At 37.3% G+C, this 23,951-nt stretch overlaps 2 protein-coding genes across 4 annotated transcripts in view; one reads left to right on the top strand and one right to left on the bottom strand.

The window, feature by feature from the left end:
• Window positions 1-15,522, top strand: part of LOC139967790 (uncharacterized) — a 36,453-nt gene extending 20,931 nt beyond the window's left edge. For 2 of the 3 annotated variants that reach the window (XM_071971878.1, XM_071971877.1), the window contains 7 exons: window positions 1,029-1,095; window positions 1,605-1,789; window positions 2,428-2,525; window positions 4,764-4,950; window positions 5,547-5,697; window positions 7,392-7,629; window positions 8,685-15,522. In XM_071971878.1, coding sequence (XP_071827979.1) covers window positions 1,029-1,095; window positions 1,605-1,789; window positions 2,428-2,525; window positions 4,764-4,950; window positions 5,547-5,697; window positions 7,392-7,629; window positions 8,685-10,160 — 2,402 coding nt within the window. In that variant the 3' untranslated portion in view covers window positions 10,161-15,522. The remainder of the gene's footprint in view (window positions 1-1,028; window positions 1,096-1,604; window positions 1,790-2,427; window positions 2,526-4,763; window positions 4,951-5,546; window positions 5,698-7,391; window positions 7,630-8,684) is intronic. The other variant, XM_071971879.1, reaches the window with a different exon arrangement.
• On the bottom strand, window positions 15,117-23,934 carry LOC139967795 (coiled-coil domain-containing protein 172-like). Its single transcript, XM_071971887.1, has 10 exons — window positions 23,725-23,934; window positions 23,014-23,099; window positions 21,975-22,091; window positions 21,423-21,588; window positions 21,181-21,282; window positions 20,878-20,980; window positions 20,100-20,340; window positions 19,482-19,640; window positions 17,203-17,294; window positions 15,117-16,718 (listed from the first exon to the last, which is right to left on the bottom strand). Exons 1-10 carry the CDS (start codon window positions 23,807-23,809, stop codon window positions 16,682-16,684), a joined length of 1,188 nt encoding a protein of 395 aa, XP_071827988.1. The 5' UTR covers window positions 23,810-23,934; the 3' UTR covers window positions 15,117-16,681.
• Window positions 23,935-23,951: the final 17 nt, after the last annotated feature.

Here is a 23,951-nt window from a genome sequence, read left to right as displayed (position 1 = left end):
TGTTGAAAATTGTAACCATATAGAGAGAGAGCACCATGGCGACAGAAATCTCAATGAGCAAACAGCATGGTGATTGGTTAGGTCACAGTGTTCAAATATCAGACATATGATCTGAAGTGAATTACAGACTTCTGATAACTTATTTCACTGACAGGTCAGAATGGCCACTGAGTTTTTTTTCAACAACATTCAAAATGATCTCTTCTATAACATTGCTTTTATTGCAAAGTTACCATGTTATGTAAACTGTGCAAATCTGGAAAAAAAAAGAAGATATATTAGTGAAAAGAAAAATTATTACCACAACCAATAGGAAAAGTGACGGTTAGGAAAACTCTGGGGAGAAATACATTGTAAACTGAAGACAGCTTTATTGACCACAAGGCCCCACACTATGAGGCATATACTATAGATAAGTGTGTAGATATTTACAATGTGCTTAATATCAGACCTGTTTCAGCTGTGCTCATCCAAACACCCCAAAACTCATTCAAGACGCTTCAAGTGTTTGTATTTAATCTTGTCATGTATTAGAATAAATTCAAAGTTAAATCAGACTTAACTAATTTCTTCTGTTCCTCGATTACTGTGTCGGCCGAAATTATTCTGTTCCTCGATCTCGGTTTCCTTCGACAACCCAAGTCACAGAATTCATACAGTGTCTTCAAATGTTAGAAAACAAACACATGCAACTATATACCCTACCATGTACTTTATTGTGACGACTTTTAGCCTAACCCCATTCTACATATCATTTCATATCCAAGACTTATGACAACAGATGAGACCTATTAGCACAGAAATGAATTTGAATTGATTTTTATTCTTAAAGCCTCCTGTGGATGATTCTATGCAATAAAACTCTGTAGATGCTTTGCAAGGTTGTAACATCATTACTTGAGCTTTGAGTACCATGCATATATATGCTTGGATTGGAGAGCTGATATTGTACACACAGGAGGGAAGGGGGAGGAATTAATTAAACGAATTAATTAACATCTCCTTTCTTCTCGTCTTTTGTTTTTCAGGCAGAGGAACAGAATTTGATGAAGATGACAAAGATAAGAGCCAAGTCACTATTCTTAGTTACAACAGGTAATTAAAAAGCTTTTGCTTAAAAAGCTAATTAAAAATTTTTTTGCATCAACATTGTAGAATTTGTAAGGTTTCCTGACTTTAAGTTTGACTTTGCTATTGTAAATCTTGCTGCTATAGCTTGAATTATGATGCATTTTGAATGGTTTCTTAGCTTTCATTTCCTTCTGTATTCAGCATTGTCTCTAAATATAACTTTCTTAGACACATTATTTTCCTCTGTAGATGAATGATTTAAATTTGTTATAAGCAAAACAGAAACATTTGCAATCGAGTTGCGGTGATGACAGCGTTCACTCTGCTGTCGGCAGATGCCTTCACAAAATATCGACAGATTTGACCGATCAACATCTTCGACAACGCCACAAGGATGTGGGTTTGAACCTAGAGTTGTAGAAGATTTCCAGTAGCAAGTGTGACGCAATCAACTTCAGCCACCAGAATATCTCTGTAATAGTCCAATTAAATGTGACTTTTCAAGTATATCTCTTTTTTCAATCTTGTTGCAGATACTGCCGTCACAAGGCCATGTTGAAGAGATTGGAGAGCACTGGTCAACAGTGGTGGTCATGTCCAGAAGTTCGGTCCATGGGTCTAGTTCTTGTACCCCATAAAGGAACAAAGATGCTCTTCTGCAGGGAAGAGTTTGAACATCCATCCCTGGCTGACAACGAACAACTCTGTGATCACTTAGGTAAGAGCCAAAGCTTATATTGTCCGTATGTATCTCAGTGGGCTGTTAGTTTCTATTGAACAGGGAATTCCCTCCCTTTACCCAGAATATCTTAAGTTTGAATAATTGATTGACGCATTTGGAAGAGGATAATGATTGAGTGCTTGTGATGCTTGTAGAACCTTGTTCTCTAACATTGAGTCAACGGATTGAGAAAATCATCCACATGATTACATATTACAGGAATATGTCTCTGCTCTTGTCAGGAGTAACCTCAGCAGGGAGGAGTCCACTGATGAGAGCACTAGCAATGTGAACGGTTACCATGGGTGGCGCCCTCAATATACCAGGCATCGAGCTAATAATCTTTCGAAAATAATTGAAATTTTTTAATTGAATGTGAATGTCTCTTTGACACAATTGATCCTGTACAGCTTCAGTATCTTGGTGAAGAGCATTACACACCCCACACATTGGATGTATCAGGAGGGTAAATATAGGGTAAAACACAGGAGTGGTGTTAAGCATTGTACTGCCACATTCACAATGTCCCTACTGTGGTGATTCGATTAGTTAATAGTTTGTAAATTAATTGATCAATGATAATTTTTAAGGTATGCAAAACCCTTAATCGAGATTCCTTTTCTTTGATTTATCAGCACCGAAGCTGAAGGGAAGACCTCGTAAGAAGAGATCGTCGACCATGGAAGATGGAGTGGAAGTCAAGAAGGGCTCAAAGGTTGTTCATATGACACGGGTACGGATCAGTCCTCGTGTCCTCATTATTTTACAAATCATCCTCTTAAAGGCATTGAAGACTCGCCCCAAACCGCGTGCAGCCATCTGAAAAAGTTAACTTTCTGTTGCTTGCAAGTGACGTTTTGTTCTTGTCGCTACAAAATGCAGACAGTAATTAAACGTGATACCTTGTTATCTTTAGCTGGACCTGAGATGTCCATCGCTGTATCGTTTGTATACTGTGCTGTGGGTATTGACCACAGCTGTATGTATTGACTGTACACTAGTGTCTAATTACCGACGGTAGCAAGCTGTGTGTGTATTTTCCGAATTACCGGCATTAGACGTTTCTTTTTGCGCGAGTCTTCACACCCTTTAAGCCAAACCATGCTTTCCAATGGTTTGGCTCAATGCATTAATGTCTCATTTAAACATAAACAACTACACTATATCAAGTAACAAAATATCTAAATGTGTAGGAAGATATGTTTATGAAATTGTTTATGGCAAAAGACATATGTGAAGTCAACGTTGAAGGAATGATCAAATTAATCAATAAAAAAAAAGGTGATTCAGACACAAAACCCATGGATCTTCGCAAACTTGTGAAATGATTGCTAGCTTATGGACATGAAAAGTAAGTAACACACTGCTGTGATTTACACCTTCATAGTCAACTTAGTTTCCATGTCTGTAGTATTAAAGCAGGCTGATGTGGTGTTTGTGAGTGAAAGTATCGGCCCCCGATTGTTAGCATTCCAAAAATTGCTAGAAGTTTTCAAAAGCACTTTGCTGGTGGTTCTATATCTCCATGTACACTTCCAGACATTGATGAAGTCTTAAATTAGAGACAAATGTCTTTGTGAGGAAACACATTTTGAGGATGGCAGTAAAATGCTTGTGGAAGTGTGAGCATGACTGACCAATATTTGACTTTCTAGCATATTTTGGGCCAATACTGACAACCTTTAATGTTACCGGTTTTGCTTGCAATAAATAAATGCATTTCAAGTTATCGATCTTTGACTGTTTCATGGAATTTCTATGAATTGATCATTGAAGACTAAATTTATTAGTAATCTTGGTGATTGAAATGAATCTACACAGACAACTGTTCACTATGTTTACCATCAGATTATTTCAAAACAATTACTGTGCCTTATACGTTTCCATGGCAATCCCCAGAACAAGGTGGCTTAATGACATGTTTATGGCTTCCAAGGTATCATGCAATACTCCCTTTGGTTTGGCTATTACATCAAGCTTTGAAATTGCTTAGATGTGTCTGAAATTGCTTATTGTTTTTGTCACTAGGAGGGTAACCAATTGAGGTTTGTCCCTCCAAGTTTTGACCTACATTTTGGTTTCTTGCTGGAGGCAAAGGAACCTATACAGTCAGGTTGGCGTGTGTGCATGTGCATGTTTGCGTCTGTGACACTTGCTGTGTAGATGTATGATAGTGAGACAGTGCCCTATCGTTTTTGGCACTGACCTTATGAATATTAATGAGTTATGGGGTCAAACATAAACGTTTTACATTGCAATAACTCTGCAACCTTAAGTGGGATTGTAACCAAAGTTGGTATACAGTTGTTGGTTAATAACTGGGACCATCTGCAGTGGGCCCAAAATTTCCAGGCCCAGTTTTGTGCCAGGTGGGCTGACCTCAAATGCATTTTGGGACACATTCTTTGGGCCCAAATTTGTGGGGCCCAATATTCTGGGACCATTTGGGCCCACATATTTTGGGTTCATATTTTGGAGAACAAATATATGTATGAGCCAGTTTTTTGGGGCCAACTATTTTTGGTGCAAAATTTTATCGAGCCCAAGTTTTTGGGAGAGGGGCCGAAAATAAAAATTGCAATAACCCTCCACAACCTTAAATCGGATTGGATCCAAACTTGGAATACAATTGTTGGTACATGTGGGCCTGAATATTTTTATGGGCGTGACACTTTGGAACCTGCCCGTTTGTGTGAAGTTGATTCTATGCATTCATTTTATCAACTATGATATTAGGTGATGACATGCAACACTTTTATATTCCACTAAGCAAGGAACCATAGTGCCCATTGGGCTCTTGCTTATGTCTTATGTATGCAAAGCTAGTACTATTCAATATTGAGCAACATTTAGCAGTGTGTGGCCAGGTACTTACAGTACAAGCAAGAGTTGTTTAGTTAGCTGAATATCTGCAATAAGCTCCAATTGATAATCTCAAACTAAACTCTGTGTTTATTGTCTTTCATCGAAGGCAACTGTGAAGAAAGAAAAAGAGTTACAGCCACTGAGAAGGACCAGGAGAAAACGGACCAAGCTGGGACTTCAGAGAAAGAAAGCTGAAAGTAAAGAAGAAGCAGAGTTTCTGGAGAAACTTTACAAGTTTATGCAAGACAGGAGTACTCCCATCGAAAGGCTTCCCTGTCTAGGATTCAAACAAAGTAAGTTACATCAGGAATTGATTAGATTGTTGAGGAATGTGTGTTGGCATGTATACTTACAGTGTTCCTGTGTGAAAAGTTGGAGCTAGGTCAGCATAAACATTGGTGAAATAAGGAGGATTCTGTACCTATTGTTAGTATTTACAGGGTTTACACGTAGCTACCACATGTATACCATGTTGAGGTTCCTAATTTCATTTAGCTACCACATGCATACTTTGTTGCGGTTCCTAATTTCATTTAGCAACCACATACATACTGTGTTGCGGTTCCTAATTTCATTTAGCTACCACATGCATACCGTGTTTTGGGTTCCTAATTCCATGTAGCTACCACCATGCATTCTGTGTTGAGGTTCCTAATTCCATGTAGCTACCACATGCATACTGTGTTGCGGTTCCTTATTTCATTTAGCTACCACATGCATACAGTGTTTACTATATAACATTACAGATATGCACACTGCCTGAATATTGACTTCACCTTCTTTTACTTGCCTCCTCTCAACATTTGGATGCAATCTACCTAACTAAATGAAAGGGAGGCATCTTTGCTCAGTTATTGTTTATCAATAAACCATCTTTTTCTTGTTTTAGTCAACCTGTTCCATTTCTTCAAAACAACTGAGGATTATGGTGGTTATGATAATATCACCTCACAGCGACTCTGGAAGAAAGTCTACATTGAGCTGGGTGGGAACCCTGGCTGCACTAGTGCAGCAACCTGCACCAGAAGGCATTATGAAAGGTAACTTTTATTCAGCTAAGTAGAATGGGCTAGAGAGGTTTACCATTTTAGATTCAGTATAGGAAGATAAACTACAATGAGGAGGTGGGGGGGGGGGGGGGGTGAAGGGTGTTGTTTTAATATCTCAAGTTTGCTCATTAGTCAAGTATTCTGATTTCTTTCCTTGGGTTACATTGACCTAAAGCAGTGATTTATTGCTGGGCAAATATAGCTGAACATGGCCTTGCAACGAATGCACAGAAAATTAAAGTTTTGAAGCTTTAAACTTTTGTAGCAGGAAGAAGAATTGTTGTTACAGGAAAATGTCAAACTTGTAATAAATACTCATATTTTCTTTAAAATACAGTCAATATAAGTGGAAGTTGTTAGTTCAACTCCACAATCTTGACAGTTTTAAAGCTTGTTGATGGGATTTATGAAAGCTAAAATGACTTAACATTCAATATCTTAGAGCGCTTGCACCTCCTGTCATCTGGCTCTGTGTCTTTCTGCTGCCCAGATAAAACACACACACACAGAAAGAAGCCTTACTAATAGTTGTGTCGTAATTTGCAAGTTTATGTAATCATTTTCCTTTTCAAAAGTGTTTGTTACATCAGGGATTATTTTGTAATGCATCACTGTTTGAAAACAAATGACTAAATTTCAGTATTTAATAATTCATCTGTGCAACAACTTGTTCTGTAAATATCTCGTTCCTCAACTGAGAGCAGAGGGCCTGTGTCAGTTGATGTCACAGCTGACAGCAGCTTTTGTAGCCTCGGTCACAATCACACATGCAAAATCAGAAAATAGATGGCTAGGTTAGTTTTACCACTATTACAGAAGTGGTTAAATCTTGAGAGGGCCAAAACAATCATCTGGAAATAAGTCTAAGCCTTTTATACAAAACATTGGTGTAGAGGAGGTGTACAGAGGAGTAAAGATATGAGACATTGGTGTACAAGGGGACGTACAGGGGTGTACAGGGGGTGTACAGGGGAGGCTATATATGAACCATGGGTGTAGAGGAGGTGTACAGAGGAGTAAAGATATGAGACATTGGTGTACAGGGGAGACTAGATATGAAACATGGGTGTAGAGAGGGTATCCAGGGGAGTAAAGATATGAAACATTGGTGTACAGGGGGTGTACAGGGAAGTATAGAAGAAACATGGGTGTTCAGGGGAGTATAGGTATGAAACATGGGTGTAGAGAGGGTATCCAGGGGAGTAAGGATATGAAACATCGGTCTACAGGGGTTGTACAGGGGAGTACAGAAGAAACATGGGTGTACAGTGGGTGTCCAAGGGAGTAAAGATATGAAACATTGGTGTATACAGTAGGCAGTGCACACGGAGTTTAGATATGAAAAATGTGTCTATAGGGGAGTATGTGGGTATCGATGGGGTGCACATGGAGTATCAATATGAAAGAAACAATTTCAGTCTCTTTTAGGAGAGTCCCTTGCTTTGCTTGTATCATCAGGTCTTCATCAGGGGACTAGTTGCATCTGCCACTTTAAATGACATCAAAATACTCAATAGGGAAAGAGCTGTATCTCAGTTATCAGTTTATAATTTAATTAATTACTCTTGCCAGCCAAATAAAGAATTGATACTCTAACAGTCTGGTTATTCAACAACAGTTCTAAATGTCAAACTATAATACTATATATATATAAGATATAAACTATAATTCTCTTTAACTTACAGGTATATCCAACCGTATGCCAACCATGTCAACAATAATGAAACGGGTAAAACCAGCAAACCGAAACTGAAAAAGAGAAAGAAAACTAAGGGCAAAGAAATTCAAAATGAGAGCAAACAAGAGGAGAAGATGCCCAGACCTAGGAAGAAGGTTAAGAAAGTCAGAGAACATTTAGAAGAACTGAAGCAGTTGAAGAAGTTGAGAGAAGAACAACAACAGAATGGTCTTCATCTTGTGACGGTGAGTTGTCTTTGTTCATCAGTCTACTGTCAGTCTACTGACAGTCTACTGTCTTTGTTCATCAGTCTACTTATACTGTTAGTGATACTTATTATATGTCTGCGATACCTCAGTTTGTGTCGCTGAGTTACTATGGTGACTTGGTTTTGCATCGGTGGGTCATTGTTGTATTGGGTCATATTTGTATCGGAGAGGTATTCTGTGTCGATGAAGTGTTTTTTTCTGTCAGTGACTGGTGTTGTTTCGGTGAACTATTTTCTTCGTAGTGAGTTTTTTATTACCTATGGTGTGTTATTTTCTGTTTGTGAATCGCTTTGTGTCAGTAGGTTGTGTATGGTGAGATATTGTGCATGGGAGAGTCACGGTAGTTGGTCTTATTTTGTTTATTTTTTTTTATTGAAGAGTTTTATTTTGTATTGATGAGTTCATTTTGTATTGATGAGTTTTATTTTTTATTGTGAGTTTTTCCTTTTGTGTCAGTGAGTCATTTGTGTCAGTGAGGTATAACATAATGTGAGTTACCTCGGTATGGTGAGGTTTTGTGCATTCGTGATTCATTACATTGGTTCTTATTTTGTATTGCCAAGCTTTTAACTGCTAGCAAGTGATTTTCTTGTCCCTGGGTTATTTTGCATGTTGAGTAACTTTCAAGTGGTGAGTTTTATACATCAATGAAACATCAAACTGGTTCCTATTTCCAATTGTTGAATTGTCAATTACTTGTCAGTAATTATTCTGTGAATCCTCAATCCAGTATATTGATTGTGTCTGCTGTATAGGCACATGTGGTTGGAGGTATATACGTTGTACCAGCGGGATGTGAATACATGCAACTTTGGTGCTTTTGAAATACATGTGGTTGGAGGTATATACGTTGTACCAGCGGGATGTGAATACATGCAACTTTGGTGCTTTTGAAATACATGTGGTTGGAGGTTTGTACTATGCATTGATGGGATGTGAATTTATATTTCTTTTTTTCACTTGATTCTGCCTTTGAAAAACAATGTAATATTTTTCAACATCAGAATGTTTGTCTCCATCTTCCCACGCAGGATTTATCCACTGTTCAGCCATCAAGTTTACCTGGGCACACTGTCGATGCCAACTTTAACATTGAAAGAACAAAAGGCATGCTCAACTCCCTAGCAGTATCCATGTTACATGAAAATCAACTCCTACATCCAAACGACCTGAGACACAAGCTCAATAGCAAGCACCAAGTCCGTGCCAAAGGTCTGATCCGCAAAGTCGAGATGGAACCCGAGAACGGCAACGATCTGACCTTGCATAATAGGGAATCCCCCTCGGAGAGGACACCCGAAAAATCCTCTTCTCCATCCATGGCCAGTAGACCCTCAGTTATTCAGCATACACAACAGTCTCAGGAAAATTTGCCAGGCAAAGGTGACCGTAGATCTCCGTATCACCAGGCAGTGCAGCCTAGCGATCTCATCCTAAGGAAGCTCGCCCAGGAGATGCAGAATAATTCTGAGTCTATAAAGGCTGCTAAAACAGCTTCGGACTTACAACTGAATAAATTTCCCCGACCATTTGTCTTTCCATCAGGAGTGCCTTTTATCCGCCCATTTGTGCCTTACCATATGATGATGCGGGCTAACATGCCTCTGATGTCCTTCCAACATGACTTACCAGCAGCACAGGGCAGCGGAAGCGTCCGTTATCCCTCAGGTAGTTCACCAGATAAAGTGACTCATTCTAAGCCTAAGAAAGCCCATCAGGTGCCAGTGATACAGCCTTCCAGCCTCATTGCGTCCGGGGCGGCCGAACAGGACGAGCCGTGCGATCTCAGTCTGCCAAAGAAGAGAAAGCCGGAAATCAAGAAAGAATTCCAACACTTCAACAAACATGAAATCTCTGCAATGGCTAGTATGGATGCACAATTAAATGGCTTCAATAAACCTAGGCCTCTGCCCAGTCACATGGTAGAACAACATAACATAAATATGCAACCCAGCCAAGCAGCAATAAGAAGAGTTAAGAGTTCAGTGCGTATTCCCAGTACGAGGCCAGGTGAAGAACATCTTCGGACGAGAGAGGTGCACAGCCCGGCGAAACGAGTGAAAATGACCCCACAGCCCCGAGGGTCCATCACCCAAGGGGTGATCAATTCAGAGAGACCATCCAGTTCGAGGGAACCCAAAGTTAAACGAGAAAGATCCAGTACTCCCGATACTAGTGGCTCGCCAGACATGAAGGGGATGTATCCTTTTATGTACCCAGGATTTATGGCGACCACGAGAGGCATTACTCCATTCCCATTCATGCCAGGACTCTTTCGTCCTGGCTTTCCAGCTATGGTCCAGACACCTACAGGATTTTTTCCACAGACACCACTGTTACCACCTCACTCGCCACTTCTTGGGTCCACAGTTCCCACAAGTTTAGCAATGGGCCACGAAACCATGCTTCCTAGAGGTGTCATTATGCCTAGCCCGTTAGCCTTCGCTTCACCAATATACAGAACTCCCGTGCCACCTGTGGTTCCAGACAAACAACCCGCAAGTTGAAATGTTGCAGGTACACCTGACCTGTGACTAGATTTGTAGAATGTGCTGTGTGGATTCGATCACATTGATGAAGAGATGACATAATTCTATCAGATAAACATGTTTTTAAGCATTGATATGAAATCACGTAAGTTAGCAGTGTTGGGTTGATACATGACACAACCAAGTTCTAACATTTACCAGCTCCTGCACACCATCTAAACCATGAGAGCAGTAAGCCTCTTCTACTAGTCGAGTGTATTTCCTACATTTAATTGGTGTTATTTGCGCTTTGCGTATAAAAAGATACAGTAAAACGATGATACAGTAAAACTGCTTTATCATTCTCAAGTTGAAATAAAATCACAAAGTTCCAGCAAGAGTCAAACAGAATTCTATCCACTCATGTTTAGCAGCTACAAAACTGCTATGATCTCTAGGGAGCCAACTGGGTCATTTAGAGCCATTGGGTCACTGATAATGATCTTGTTGACAGTTTTGTGCTTATAATCCTTCACTTAAAGATGATTTAGAAGAATTTATGAAGACTTAGTTAATAGCAAGTAGCAGTTCCCTGATATAACATTCTGCCAGACATATATAAATATATATAGAATATACCAGAATCAGTAAACTATTTGAAAGCTTGTTCTGCATATATACTGTCACGGCAAGTAACCACTGGGGGAGGGGTCTTCACTCTGGTTAACAAACTGTTTGGTGGTTGCATTATTTATTGCCCATAAAGAAGCTGTGTTCATTGCAGTTCAGTGATTTTCACATTGTTCACTTGGTAGAATTGTTTGCTTTGTAATGAATAAGTTAAGAAGGGTCGTCTGGTCAGTTCCTTGAATAAAATCCTGCCGATAGACAGTTGCTCAGTCCTGAGATGTTTGTCAACAAGGTACGGTTACTATATTTGATAGCCAGTGAATTATTTCATGAACTGCTTTTATACATATGCTGTGTTCGATCAGTAAGTAGCCATGAATTGTATCCGACAATTTTCCAATTACTACATATTATTTATGGGCACTTTAAAATCACCTTAAGAATCAGTCGAGGTCATCCCATCTGTCAGATAGATAGTACATCGACTGTAGCTCTAGTGTTATTTCTAAACTAACCTGCAGTGCTTGTTTGTATGCCTTTTAGAAAGTTTAAGGCTTACATTCCTCCTTTTCAATCGAGGGAAGAGTTGGGGTAGCCTGGCTACCAATGCCATTGCTTTAGATCTTCTTAAAGAGTGTTTCAATGGTTTCAAATATTTCCAAGCAAGTGGTTAAAGGAAGGACCGAAAGATTTGTAGTCTGACATTGAGCTGAGCCATATTTGTCAGGGAAAGTGCAATAAATTTAGCATTAAGATTGAAGCATGTTATGAAATGTGGAAATAGAGTCGTTGACAGAATGAAATATGTAAGTAAATGCTAAGAAAGATGACCATATGGCAGTGAGTAGTATCTAGCATATATTTCATTTTGAATTTGTTGCTGTGCATCACCTGAAACAGTACTGCAGCATCACCTGAACAGTGTAGTGTATGCTTTAATGCTTTAGTGTATGTCCGTCTTTGACAAGACTCTCTCTCAGCCATACTTGTCAACTGCAGTTACCAGTTCTGTATTGAAACTACTGTTGTTAACGGCTAAATCTTGGCACTGTATATTTGTCATTGGCATGGTTGATATGTTCAATTCTTCTGCCTCAAAAGTAACATTACTCTGGCAACAGTGGGATTGGTAACATCATTTGATTGGTATTTTCTGACCAGTGGTGTCTTCAGCGAAAGAGATCAAACAGAACACCAATGCTGTGAAGTGGCCGTTCTGAATCAATTATACTCATACAGAGATAACATTGTTCACATTGTATTGATCTTAGTACATAGTTATCATGTTTCATCTCTTTTTAATGTAGATGGCAATACTTTATAACAGCCTTACAATGTGATATTTCAGCCTTTTCAGGGCTAAAATGAGAATTGAGATTTGGAAGAGAATGTCTTTTGGCCTTTCCCTAATGCCTTTTTTCTAGATTTGTCATTGATGTCTGCCAAGCAAACACTTTATTTGAATTAATCACAGTGAAGACTTCACTTGTTTGATATCAGTCACAATTGGCTCGTTAATATTGTCGTTTGTTTACTGCTGCAGACTTTATTGTTGTAATACGTTCGTATAGAGCTTCCACAGATATAGTGACAACTCCAGGAGCATGTTACGTTTACTTTCCTCTTTGTGCTTGAATTTTGTGTATCACTTTAAGAGATTCTTGTTTATTAATGAAATTGTACTTAGTTACATTATTTTGTTTTTCTTCTTTTTTTCGACTTTATTTCCAACATTTTTGTGTAAAGGTACTGTACCAGTTTAATACAAGCTGTTGGATGATGCATGAGAAATTAATGCCTGAAAATAATATTTGATTGGAAATTGATAGAAATTCTTACTCTCTCCCACAAGTGGATTGTGAGATGTTATATTTCATTCTTTGATCACCAGTAGCATTCCAGTACATGTCTGAACTTCTAAACTGTGATCTTGTGGCTTCCATGCCTACATTCCATATAAATTATTCCAGTCTCTTCACTAATTAGTACCAAATAAGCTGTGCTTACAAGAAGATAGATTTATTGCATTATATGTTTTGTGGCCTATTAACATTGCAAGCCTCAGCTAATGGTCAAAAGCTTGTATTGGACTTGCATGTATCTATATTTCAATATTGTGGAGTTGAATTGTAGGTGACATGTTGTGAAATGAATACTTCAGTGATAGATCTTAAAAGGAGATAGCCTTCTAATTATCCAACTTTTTCATTAATAGTGTAGATGAAACTAATCTCTTTTAATAGTGGTCAAAGGTCACTTGAGGTCAAAGTCTGAAAACTTTGCAAAAGCAAATCTTAACAAGGATATCTTGGTGTTATCGATAACTTATGGGTCATATGTAGATGCTCCATAGTGAAAAGATGAACGGTATTGCTTTTAATGGAGGTGATTCAATGTCATCAGAAGTCATTGACAAGACTTTCAAACTTTGTAAACAATATCAAACTTTGATGTATCAGATAATACTGTATGAGAACTTCACATTTGTGCCAGAGCCTTATTAATTTCAGAGTTCAAAAGGTCATTTCATGCCAGTTAGACCGATTTGAAGAAACCGTTGAGGAGAGGATGATCTTTCCGAGAAGGGAACTTTCAGATATTAGAATCCCAAGAAATATGAAGAAACTTACATCATCAAAACCTCAATTCATTTTTGTAAATTATGGTTATATTCCATCCTTATTGATCAGCTGCAGTGAGACTTATTTCAATTGAGCCTTTATCATTGCCTGCCTGTTATCTTCAATGGCACAAGCTTTGTAAAAATCTGTATACTTCTAGGCTAGAACAGCATTGAAGCATTTAGATAAGTTTGTTCCCATTAATAGTTAACTTTGGAGGACACTTGACTGACAAAATTTAGAAGTTACCTTCAGTACCATTTCTGATACAGATGAATACACAACATGCTTATACTAGTAATATATATTTATATATATATATTTAGTAATATTCTGACAACAAATTTTGTAATAAGTTAAACTAAATCTGATGGTGCAATTTTAATGTGTTGTAAGAGCTAAATGCAAAAGGTTGTGGTGCCATTTGTTTCATTTCAATGGAAGTTACTTAAAATTGCATCTTATTTTCTAAAACATCAGCAAGGAGATGCCAGATGGCCTCTGCTACCCCCACCCCTAAAAAAAACCAAAAAAAAAATTAATGCTTTGGTTGACAGAGGATAAGGTTTTTTTTACTTTGTTCTTTTGATATATCATCTTCCAAGTCATATTATGCATAATCAAATTTCCAGTCTGGAATCATTTGAGAGCTATATTCCATTATGGAATTGACATATCACCATGGTGACCAATCAATCTGAAAGCAGTGGAGTGGTTCTATGCTGTTAATACTATGTTCATACCATTTATGTATTGCCACTATTAGAAAAGATCCTCTGGAAATCTACTACAAATCTTTAATTCAAGATCCAAATCACAAAAGGTTGTGCTATCATGTTATTCTCTATTATGACATCATTTGTAGGTAAACAAGTCCTTTATTGGTGGCCTTACTCAAGCTGACTTGAAATATGGAAATCTTGCCCCTTTATTGCTACTTTTGGTTTTGTTATGTTAGATTTGCTGCAATTGTTGATGTAAAGAAAAATCTCAAAAATTGTTGACACTAAAAGGGAATTTGAAAAATAAGGTTATGCAAGTTGCAATGGGCATTATATGCAAAAATGCTGTATTATCGTTGGGTTTCATTAATTTTTTTCATTGTTAATAAAGATGCAAAGTGGGACGGTGTACTTTTACAGCTTTGTGTTTATGAAAGACTGAAGTACATTCCTCCCTCGTAGTCTGATATTTTTTGGGAGAAAGGGAAAGAATGAGAATAGCCATGGTCTAATGGTAAACCAGTGTGTCATTTGTTGGAATATATGTATAAGCATATTAGAAACGGTTTAGCAAGGACTACAACCAGCATCGTCCTGGATATCACTGTATATTAATATAAGACAGGACCTGTATTTTTAGAGGTCAGTGGCTTGAATCCAGTTCTAGCCAATAATTTCTTTCAGTTTTCTTTCATTTAAGAAACTTACTTTTTTTTATACCATTTACAAGTTTTAGTTCTTGTATATGTGGTTTTGTTAAAATCATGGCAAGAATTATAATGACAGGAAGAGGATGTATCAGAAGATCAGATATATTGAGAATTGCTTTATGAAATAGTACAGCTGCCAGATTTTTAATGTTGAGCAAATTTCAATGAAGCAGACAATTACGTCAAGTTCTGTTATTTGTGTTTATGGAGAAATTGACGATTTAAGATATTTAATGATATATTTTCATTTGCCTTAATAATATTACAAATACTTTGACAGTAGCATGTCCACCATTGGATGTAGAAAGATAAGTGCCCTTGAAAATGTGACTCAAGGATCATAACTCCTTCTGTACCCCACCATGTGCCTTAACAGATCAGATGTATTGTTATTTTTGATTCAGTATTAATATCATTTTTTTTTCTTCAAATTTTTCAAACTCTCACTTTTTTTGTAGAATTTAGATAGGATTGGTACACTTATGTTTTGTGAATAGCTTAGGTAAACAGTATTGTATTGCATCATTTATGTATCAGTAAAAAACAAAATTATTACAAAAATATTAAGTTGAAACATTTATGACCAAAGAGTTTTATATACACACGACTGTGTACAAAAATTAAAAAAAGAAGAAATAAAATGTATCTCATCAAAAAAATTTGTTACATCTTCACAGAAATGAAAAAGACAAAACAAATACAAACAATTTCATATCAATCATCTTTCTTTGTCATACTTTGTTTTATGAGGCTGTCAGCAGAAGAAATGATGAATACAAGACCCTTATCTTATGTTATGACTATCATGTATTAAAAGGATAAGCATCCCCAACCATGATCTTTGTCGTACACAACAAGTAGCAGGCAAATACTTGGGCAGAAGACAATGGTGGGGTGGGGGGGGGGGTATGTTTGTCTATGTGATATCATAAACAAGTAGAAGGTGATGTGTCAAAGTCTCTGTATATTTTCAAGATGACAGTTTTAATTGTTGCTGACTGCAAAGCTAATATTATATATAAAACTTCATATTAATTAGCAACCACAATTGTAGCTCCATTTCTACCAAAGAAACTAATAAAGGAAAAACAATAATAATACAAGAAATGCAGAAATTATGGAATATTCAAATGTAATTGTAGGTGTAAAACTCAACCAGCTGCTAAAGTTGCAACATTTCAAAGAAAGATGTCTGGCAAATATGCTGAAAATTGTTTGTGCCTGTCCAAGTGTCTTTTTTCTATGAACCAATGGCAAATCCACTGACATTTAGCCACTACATAGCCAGAATTATGAGGCCTTGTCACTTTGGAAACTTGTTTTTGCTGGCAAAAGCTGCTCTGGTGTTTAGTCAGCACTACTGGGTTCCCTTACCTGGTGTTTGTTTGTCCATATATCTTTGTTAGATGACAATGAAGGCAGGAGAACATTACAGGATGAAACATTGTTGATAATATTTGCAATAGTTAGTTTTGATGTCCATCTTGGTTTGTTCACTTGCTGCATTTTACATATTTCTGGGATGTTCAGTGATTTCTCTTCTTTCTTCCAATGTTCATAACAGAAACATCACTTTCTACTACTTCAAGAAATGTATGGTTAAATGCTTTTGGATTTCACCCAGTAACATTGTAAGTTTAAACTCCTCTGCCCGTGCTGCCAATGTTCAGAATGACACATTTTGTTGTCTCCCGACAGAGAAATATTAAATGACAAGGCTCTAAAAACAATAGCAGTTTAGGCCATTTTGACACGTCTGCCTCTACGCAAACAATGGATTATGCTTTTAAGAAATAGCAGTCTTTGACACAGGCTAAAAGGATGATTGTCTCCCATGCAAATTGACCGGAACAAGGTGTGGAAGCTGTTGATTCAGCTCACTGGAAGCGAACCCTCTTTGCCCTCTGAGGTAAACTGAAATTAAAAACTAACGAATATCAAAGGTTTTCTCTTAATGATTTGAGGAGCAGCTGTGTTGATGACTCTTAATACATGAATGAAACAGCTAGAGATTAAGTCACACCTCCAAGGTGTTAATTTGCAATGCTCAAAGCCACACTTTATGTATACTGAAAGGTCCTATGAGGTAATGCTAATAATAGGCCCTGCCTACTATGGTGATTATTACGTACAACAGAAAATGGTTGGCATAGTCTTGAGAAGTACAGAAAAGACAGCTGGCAAAAACATACAATAGGTCACTGCCACATTAGATTTGCTAGGTCAAAGGTCATACCATCATTTAAACTAGTTACAGATCCAATGTGCATGGAAAATATAATGTCTGGCATCCTCGTTTTCAGCAATATCTAATGTCGATTCAGCAATGTACACTGCCAATTCCTCATATTTAATATAGCACTGGTCATTTCATAAAAGTTACATGCTAATTGCTCACCGATTATCAGAGGCAGCTCTCTTTCCTTCAGCATCATCAGCTGTTGTCAGCTCATCATCGCTAATAAATATTTCTTCAAGAAATGCTGCTTCCTAAGATTGTAATGAAAGGAAATGATTGACAACAGATGTTGATATATGATAATGTTAATGAATTGTTAATGAACCGTGTGTGATATTACAGGCGCGTATCCAGAATTTTCTAACCCGGGGGGCGCGAATTACTATCTAAGCGGAGCGCCACCATCGGCTGGCGCGGAGCGTACAAGAAAATTTCTTGTTTTGATACCCCCCAGACCACCGGAAATGACACTTCTCGGGCTTGAAAATGACCAACCAAATGTACACTTTTGCCTGAGAACCAAGTATTTCTCAATTTTTTTTCCATCCATAACCTTTTTGAAGATTGTCACCAGTCACACATCATGTTCGACCTCATTGCATGTCCTATGGATCATTGCTTTTGTAGGCAATTCTACGTCACGGCCCACAATATCCGAAAGCCCCACTTTTCAAGGTTTTAAGCCCATTATTTGTTGAGAATTTGAAAATTCACATTTCTCGTGAATAAAAATCACTTCAAAACATACCCATAATGTTGCACAAAATTCAATCTATGGACAACCAATAGGGAAAAACCTCCTTGAACCCCTAATAGACAGGTACAAATTGCACGAGTAGAGGAAAGTATGATGAAGAATGTTGGTGAGGAAATTGTCGAAAATTCCGACAGTTAATTTATTGGTGTAGAAATATTAAAATCTCTTATAACGGCTATTATAAAACTTGGTTGAAGGAAATGAAAAATAGCAGATATTTCCGATAACAGGTATATCGAAACCGAACACTACACACATAGGCGTAGGTCCCGTAGGAGGCAGGGCTGCAGCCCCCACCCCCCGCCCCGCAACCATTTTTTCCCCATTTTTTTCGGGCACCTACTGAGAGAAAAATAAATAGCAATGAATAGCTTAAAAATGATCTCCTTGGTAATTAAAATAAAGTTCTAAGATTGGCCGACATTACTACTGTAAAAGGGAGTTTGACATATATGGATCTGTATGCTTTTTCTCCATCTACATAAGACATTTGGTTGTTTACATTAGCATCCGGCGGTATACTGTGCTACTTTCACGGACCGTGCGGTACACGATGCCATGCAATGTAATGACCGATGCTTGCTTATATGATATTGGCATCGATATGTTGAACGCGCGGGCCGTTACAGCCCCAAATCCAATTGGGCTACGCCTTCGACTACACACATAGACAGTTTTTGAGGCTGTTCATCGTGGAACAGGCATTTCAATGCTCACTGATATGATGTTATATCTGCTCTTTGCTTTACAAATTCGAACAGGCGTGTAGCGAGTAATTGCCAAGGGAGGGGCGAAGCCTGTATGCAAACTATCTAAGCGAAGCGCCACCATGTGTTGGCGCGAAGCGTACAAGAAAAATTTTGGCCGAAAATGCCTCCCAGATCGCTGGAAATGACACTTCCCAGGCCTTGTAAGTTGCACCTATAAGCATTGTCTATTTTGAAATTACTAGCGATGTCATAAAGAAAATTTGCTCGGGAAGGGGGCGGTCGCCCCTTCCCGAAATGCATCATGTATGATAGACCATATATAGTATTTATATAGATACATTAGTGAGAGAGGGGAAAAAACGTCAAAAATGGAGTTGTTGGTGTAAGGGGTAGGGTGAGGTGCACACCCCCTCCGTAATCCTTGATCTGTCACTGGCTACCCTGTGTATATAATAGGGATCAGTTCTTTAACTATGACTGTTCCTCTTTCTCTTCCCGAAGTCTTGGCTATCTTCTACTCCCTCCCTTTCTCCTTTTTCTCTCCTTTTTCTTTTTCTTTTCCCTTCCTTTCTCTCCTCCTTTTCTTTTTTCCCCCTCCTTTTCCCTTTTTTCTTCTCTTTTTTTCTCTCCTCTTTTTCTTACCTGGGGGGCGCGCGCCCCCAACGCCCCCCCCCCTGGATACGCACCTGTATTAGTAATGATAGAAGTCATACATTGGTTAATAGTTGACGAAGAACCTTGAATCATGCATTGCACAAATAATGGTATTTGAATATTACATAATTGAAGAAATTTTGGCTACCAACCTCTTTAGTGACTCTGATATGTACGTTACAGAACGCCATCACCTAAACGTTTCTGTGTTCCCACATATTAATCACAAATCTATTGATGATTTTGATTAGTGATTAATACATCATGGCATTTACAATATTCATTTTCCAGTGAGAAAAAAGGAAAGGAAAGTTTACCTCTGCAATATTTGCTATTTCAGTTTTCTGGTCTGTTTCCTCTTCATGAAACTTATCCTTGTTTGATGACAAACCTGGGGGTGGTGTTAGCTGCTTACTATCCAACTCGCCAGACTCTGTCACCTTTGAGCCATCCGATGGACGCTGTTTCAGCACACACTATTTATGCAGGAAAAGCAACATATACAGGACTATGTAAACCTAATAGTTTATATGACGTTTGCCGTTTTCAAATGTGTTGAGATCTGTTCCTTGTAGCATGGCAATTTTTTTTTTGGTATGAACAATGGAAGATAAAGCAATAAGCTTCAAATGATAATAAAAACATTAATGTTAATATTAAACACAGATGAGTCATACATATTTATATTTATTTATATATGTATATATGTTATATATATAGATATATATTACAAAGATTAATTTGCTCACTTCCTGCTGCAAAAGTGCTCAAAACATAGAAGTAGAGCAAGTACATTATATAGTATACGTATATATTAACCTACAGCACATTGTTACTAGAGTTTCACGTCTGTGCGCGATCATCAGATATGTATATATATTCATACATATAAAATATATATATGCTGTAGAGAAATATGTTTTTATCTCTCTTACATTTGAGGCAGTTGGTTTAGTCATTTCATATCGTGCATATGTATTACATTTCCTCTGTGGCATGAATTTTGGTATACCAGTTGGTGGAGGTTGTTGTAAACTTGTTGGTGGTACAGCCACCATTGGTCTCTGAATTCTCTTCTGCCAGACTTGTCTCTGCAGACGATTTAGCTCAAGTTGAAGTGCTTGACAAAGTCCCTCTAATGAATCTCTTCTGCAAACTCCCAATTCTTGTTGTAGTCTAAAGGTCATTTCAAAAGATGCAAATATATTGTTAAAGTATGTTCAGGAATCTGAATCTTTCTGGAAGAAGCCCACATTATAACAGACTGCTCTTGTGAAAACTTTGCATGAATATGATACTTTATTGACCTATTGTCTTCAGGTTATACCATCTTCACAATCTTAAAAATTAACCTGAGTTCCACCTCCCAAAAACTGATTAAACACTCAGGTTCTAAATATGAAATAGGCAACAGTCTGCACCCACTTAAAAGTCAGCAGGAAAGTTGGATAGGCTTAGTATTAGTACTTGAGAAAGTGGTCAGATGCTGGGGTACATTTGTCAGTCAGATGGGGATATTAAGAATTGATCCCTTGAGCGAGAATTGGTGCTAAAATTATGTGCCTGTCTTGCAATTCTCCGATCACTTTTTGACAGGAGATGAATTGTTATAAGGCAGTCTTCCTCTAAGATCTATGCATAGCTATGGTTTCAAACAAGCTTCTGTTGGCTTTCTAACACTTGCAATTCACCATCAACTAAACTGATAGATACCTCTTGAATTCTTGGCCATTTTCAGGTTTCTTAGCAAGCTGTTGTTTTTCTCCATATATTTCTGTAGTTCTGGTCTTTGCTGATGCTAATTTAGCTTCCAAATCTAAAAATGGATAAAATATTGTGCTAAACAAAAATCAAATATATGTGTGTATGTGGGGGTGGGGGCTGCTAAGAACCACAGGCACATCCCCGTCCCTCCAATGAGCTAACAGTAACACTAAAATATAAGCTAAATATAAAAAGGACCCATCAAAGTGTATATTAAACTTGATTAAGTTGCTTATTAATATATAACAGCACCTTTCAGCCTCTTTCTGTAAGCTCTGACTTCCTCCATGATGGCAGATTTCTCTTCTTCAATATCACATGATTCTCTTTGTTTGTTTCTCAGTTGTTGAAGCTCTGTAGAAATGAGAAAGCTTATTCACTTGATGACTTCCAGAATTTTGATTTTCAACTAATTGTCAGTTAATTATTTCTTTTCATTTCTCCATTACTATCTTGGGATTAGAGCTGATTTTATGTAAAAAATAAGGGCTCACCTTTTGAAAGAATTTCTTCATCTTTTTGCAATAATTCAAGTCTTTCACTGGCTTCAGTTTCCCTGATTTTTTTGCCATTAAAAGAAAGCCCAAAATTTGAGACAAATTCTCCTGCTTGAACCATGAAGTCTTCTTGTTTCTTTTTGTAACTCTCCTTGAGCTTGTCCTAAATTAATGGAATTTTGATGAAAATTAAAGGGCAATTAATGAATTAACTAACCACTGAGATTAAAAGTATATTATATCAAGACTGATGATCCCCTTGTGTGACATTGTGAAAATGTGTCCTCATAATTAATTCAAGGGCCAAATAGGCCAATGTATTTATGTTGATGGACACTTTCAATTCCTCATGCACTAAAATCTCAGTACCCAAAGAATTACTTCTAAAAACACATTTAATATGGTTGATGGTAAGAACCATTTTCATGGAAGCAAATGTATGTTTCCCACACTTCACGACATAAATAAAGCAGTATCAGGGAGATTTTTCTGTCTGCTAGTGTGTGACAAATTTTTAAATTAATATTTTCAATACTCCCTTATATTTACCTTTATTGAACCCTGCTGGCATATCTTTTTTTGTAATTCATCAAGTTGCATTTTCATGGTGGATTCTTTCTTGCTAATCCATTTCAAATTTATTTCTTCTTCAGAAAGCTTTTGAAGCTGGAAATACCATGTAGAAAAATTTCACTGTATGACATTTTAAAATCTTAGGTTGTAAAAAATGTACCAAGTGAATCCAAAATTCTAATGAAAAACAAGGGTAGGTTATGTGAAAAGCATATTTAGTATATCTTATGCTTTCCAGTCACATTTATTGTTTGAAGGAAAAGGAAATAAACTACTGTTGTACCTAAGATCTTGGCGATTGTTATGAATGGAACAATGAAGTTGGAGACCATTCAATAACAATTAGCTTTTGAGGAAATGACCCTCTAAGTACATCAACTAAAGTGGTTGTACTATTAAGTATAAGACAGAGACCATCAGACCAGTTGCTCAGATGCAACAAAAACTTCAAAAGAAAATCATTACACTTTTTACTCCCTCAAATAACATCAATACAATGCATCACAAATATGTCAAGGACAAGTGGTTATTGAATGCTCTGCTTTTCACAAAGTAAAATGGACATATTTTGGATGATTTTATGTTTTTTTGTAACAATGGAGTTACATTAAGGACCTGCACTATGGAGCCACCATCATTATTAAGTTAGCCTTCTTGAAGGAGCTTTCCATGGATTTATCATATTTTAAAGGCTAATATTTTGAAAATGAGAATAACTATAAGAACAAAATAACCATTTCACATTCTTCTTTTACATTGGAGTTGGACTATAATATATCAAGCTAATATTCACTTGTACACAGCAAACCACTTGGCAATACACAATCATTGATATCATCAAATCTACTCTTAAACAAATCTATTGAAAAAAGTGATGAAAACATGACTGTCGTTTTGTTGATCTCTGTTAATCTCTGTAAAGCAAGAACTGGAATAGCATGAACTTTGAATCTAAATAACAAAATAAGCTAGCTATAGACTAACAAGTAAACTTAAATTTTTGTCCCAAACTTACTTTCACAGCCAACTGTCCTTTCAGATTTATTTGCTCTTCCCTGGCTTCTGTTATTTTAATTTCTGTGTCTTTGATATCTTTTTGAACTGCATGTAATAAAATAAAATAAGGTTACAGCATAAAGTTGCATTTTTCATATAAGTATATATATGTTTTTTTTTAATAGCACTTAAGGTTGTGGTGGTTAAGGGGGGGGGGGGGCTTGTTACTGTTAGTATAAAAAGAATGGTTCAGGAGGGATGAAAAGTCGGATCATCTCCCATTGTAGCAAATTCCCCACCAAGGACCCTATGAAAAGAAAGAACTTGAACAAGAAACATCAACAAATATGATGTAGGCTAGGGCCAATGACTTGTGCAATTTATTTCTACATAAGTAAAGTTAGGTGTAGCCTATACCTATGGTGCTACCACTACTAAGTTCTTGGTAAGAATTTGAGTTACAACTAACATTATTTAAGAACTCCTAGCCTATTGTGTCTTTGAGGAGCCCCTTAAAGAGACTTTTACTAGAGATAGCAAGGCTTCGCGTTAATTGGCCTAAGTTACAGTAACTTATTCCTAGCCTGAGTCTATAGTGTTTTGGCGGTTGACTGACGCTAGCATAGGCTATGCCTAGGTCCTTACTTAAGTAATGGTACTGGTACTAGGCTAGTTTCAACAAAAGCACTGTGTGATGATTAATGAAGGTAGGCAATGCCTAGACACTAACTTTCCGACAGTTGCTCTTTCCGTTGCTTTGCCCTCTTCTCAGACTCGAACAGTTGGACAAAAAAATCGTTCAAATTCATTTCCATTACAAGAATGACTTTAGTTTAATTGGCCTTAAAAATGTATCGCGAATTCACGATCGACTTTAGCACACGATTACTTTGACCGAATAGCCTAGCGCAGCTAGTCTGTCAGGAAAATGCAGACGACAGTAGTACTAGTATTAAT

This window comes from Apostichopus japonicus, chromosome 5 (assembly GCF_037975245.1).
Source record: "Apostichopus japonicus isolate 1M-3 chromosome 5, ASM3797524v1, whole genome shotgun sequence".
Lineage (NCBI taxonomy): Eukaryota > Metazoa > Echinodermata > Holothuroidea > Aspidochirotida > Stichopodidae > Apostichopus > Apostichopus japonicus.
The sequence above is the reverse complement of the archived record's forward strand: the minus strand, read 5'-3'. Positions and strand labels throughout refer to the sequence as shown.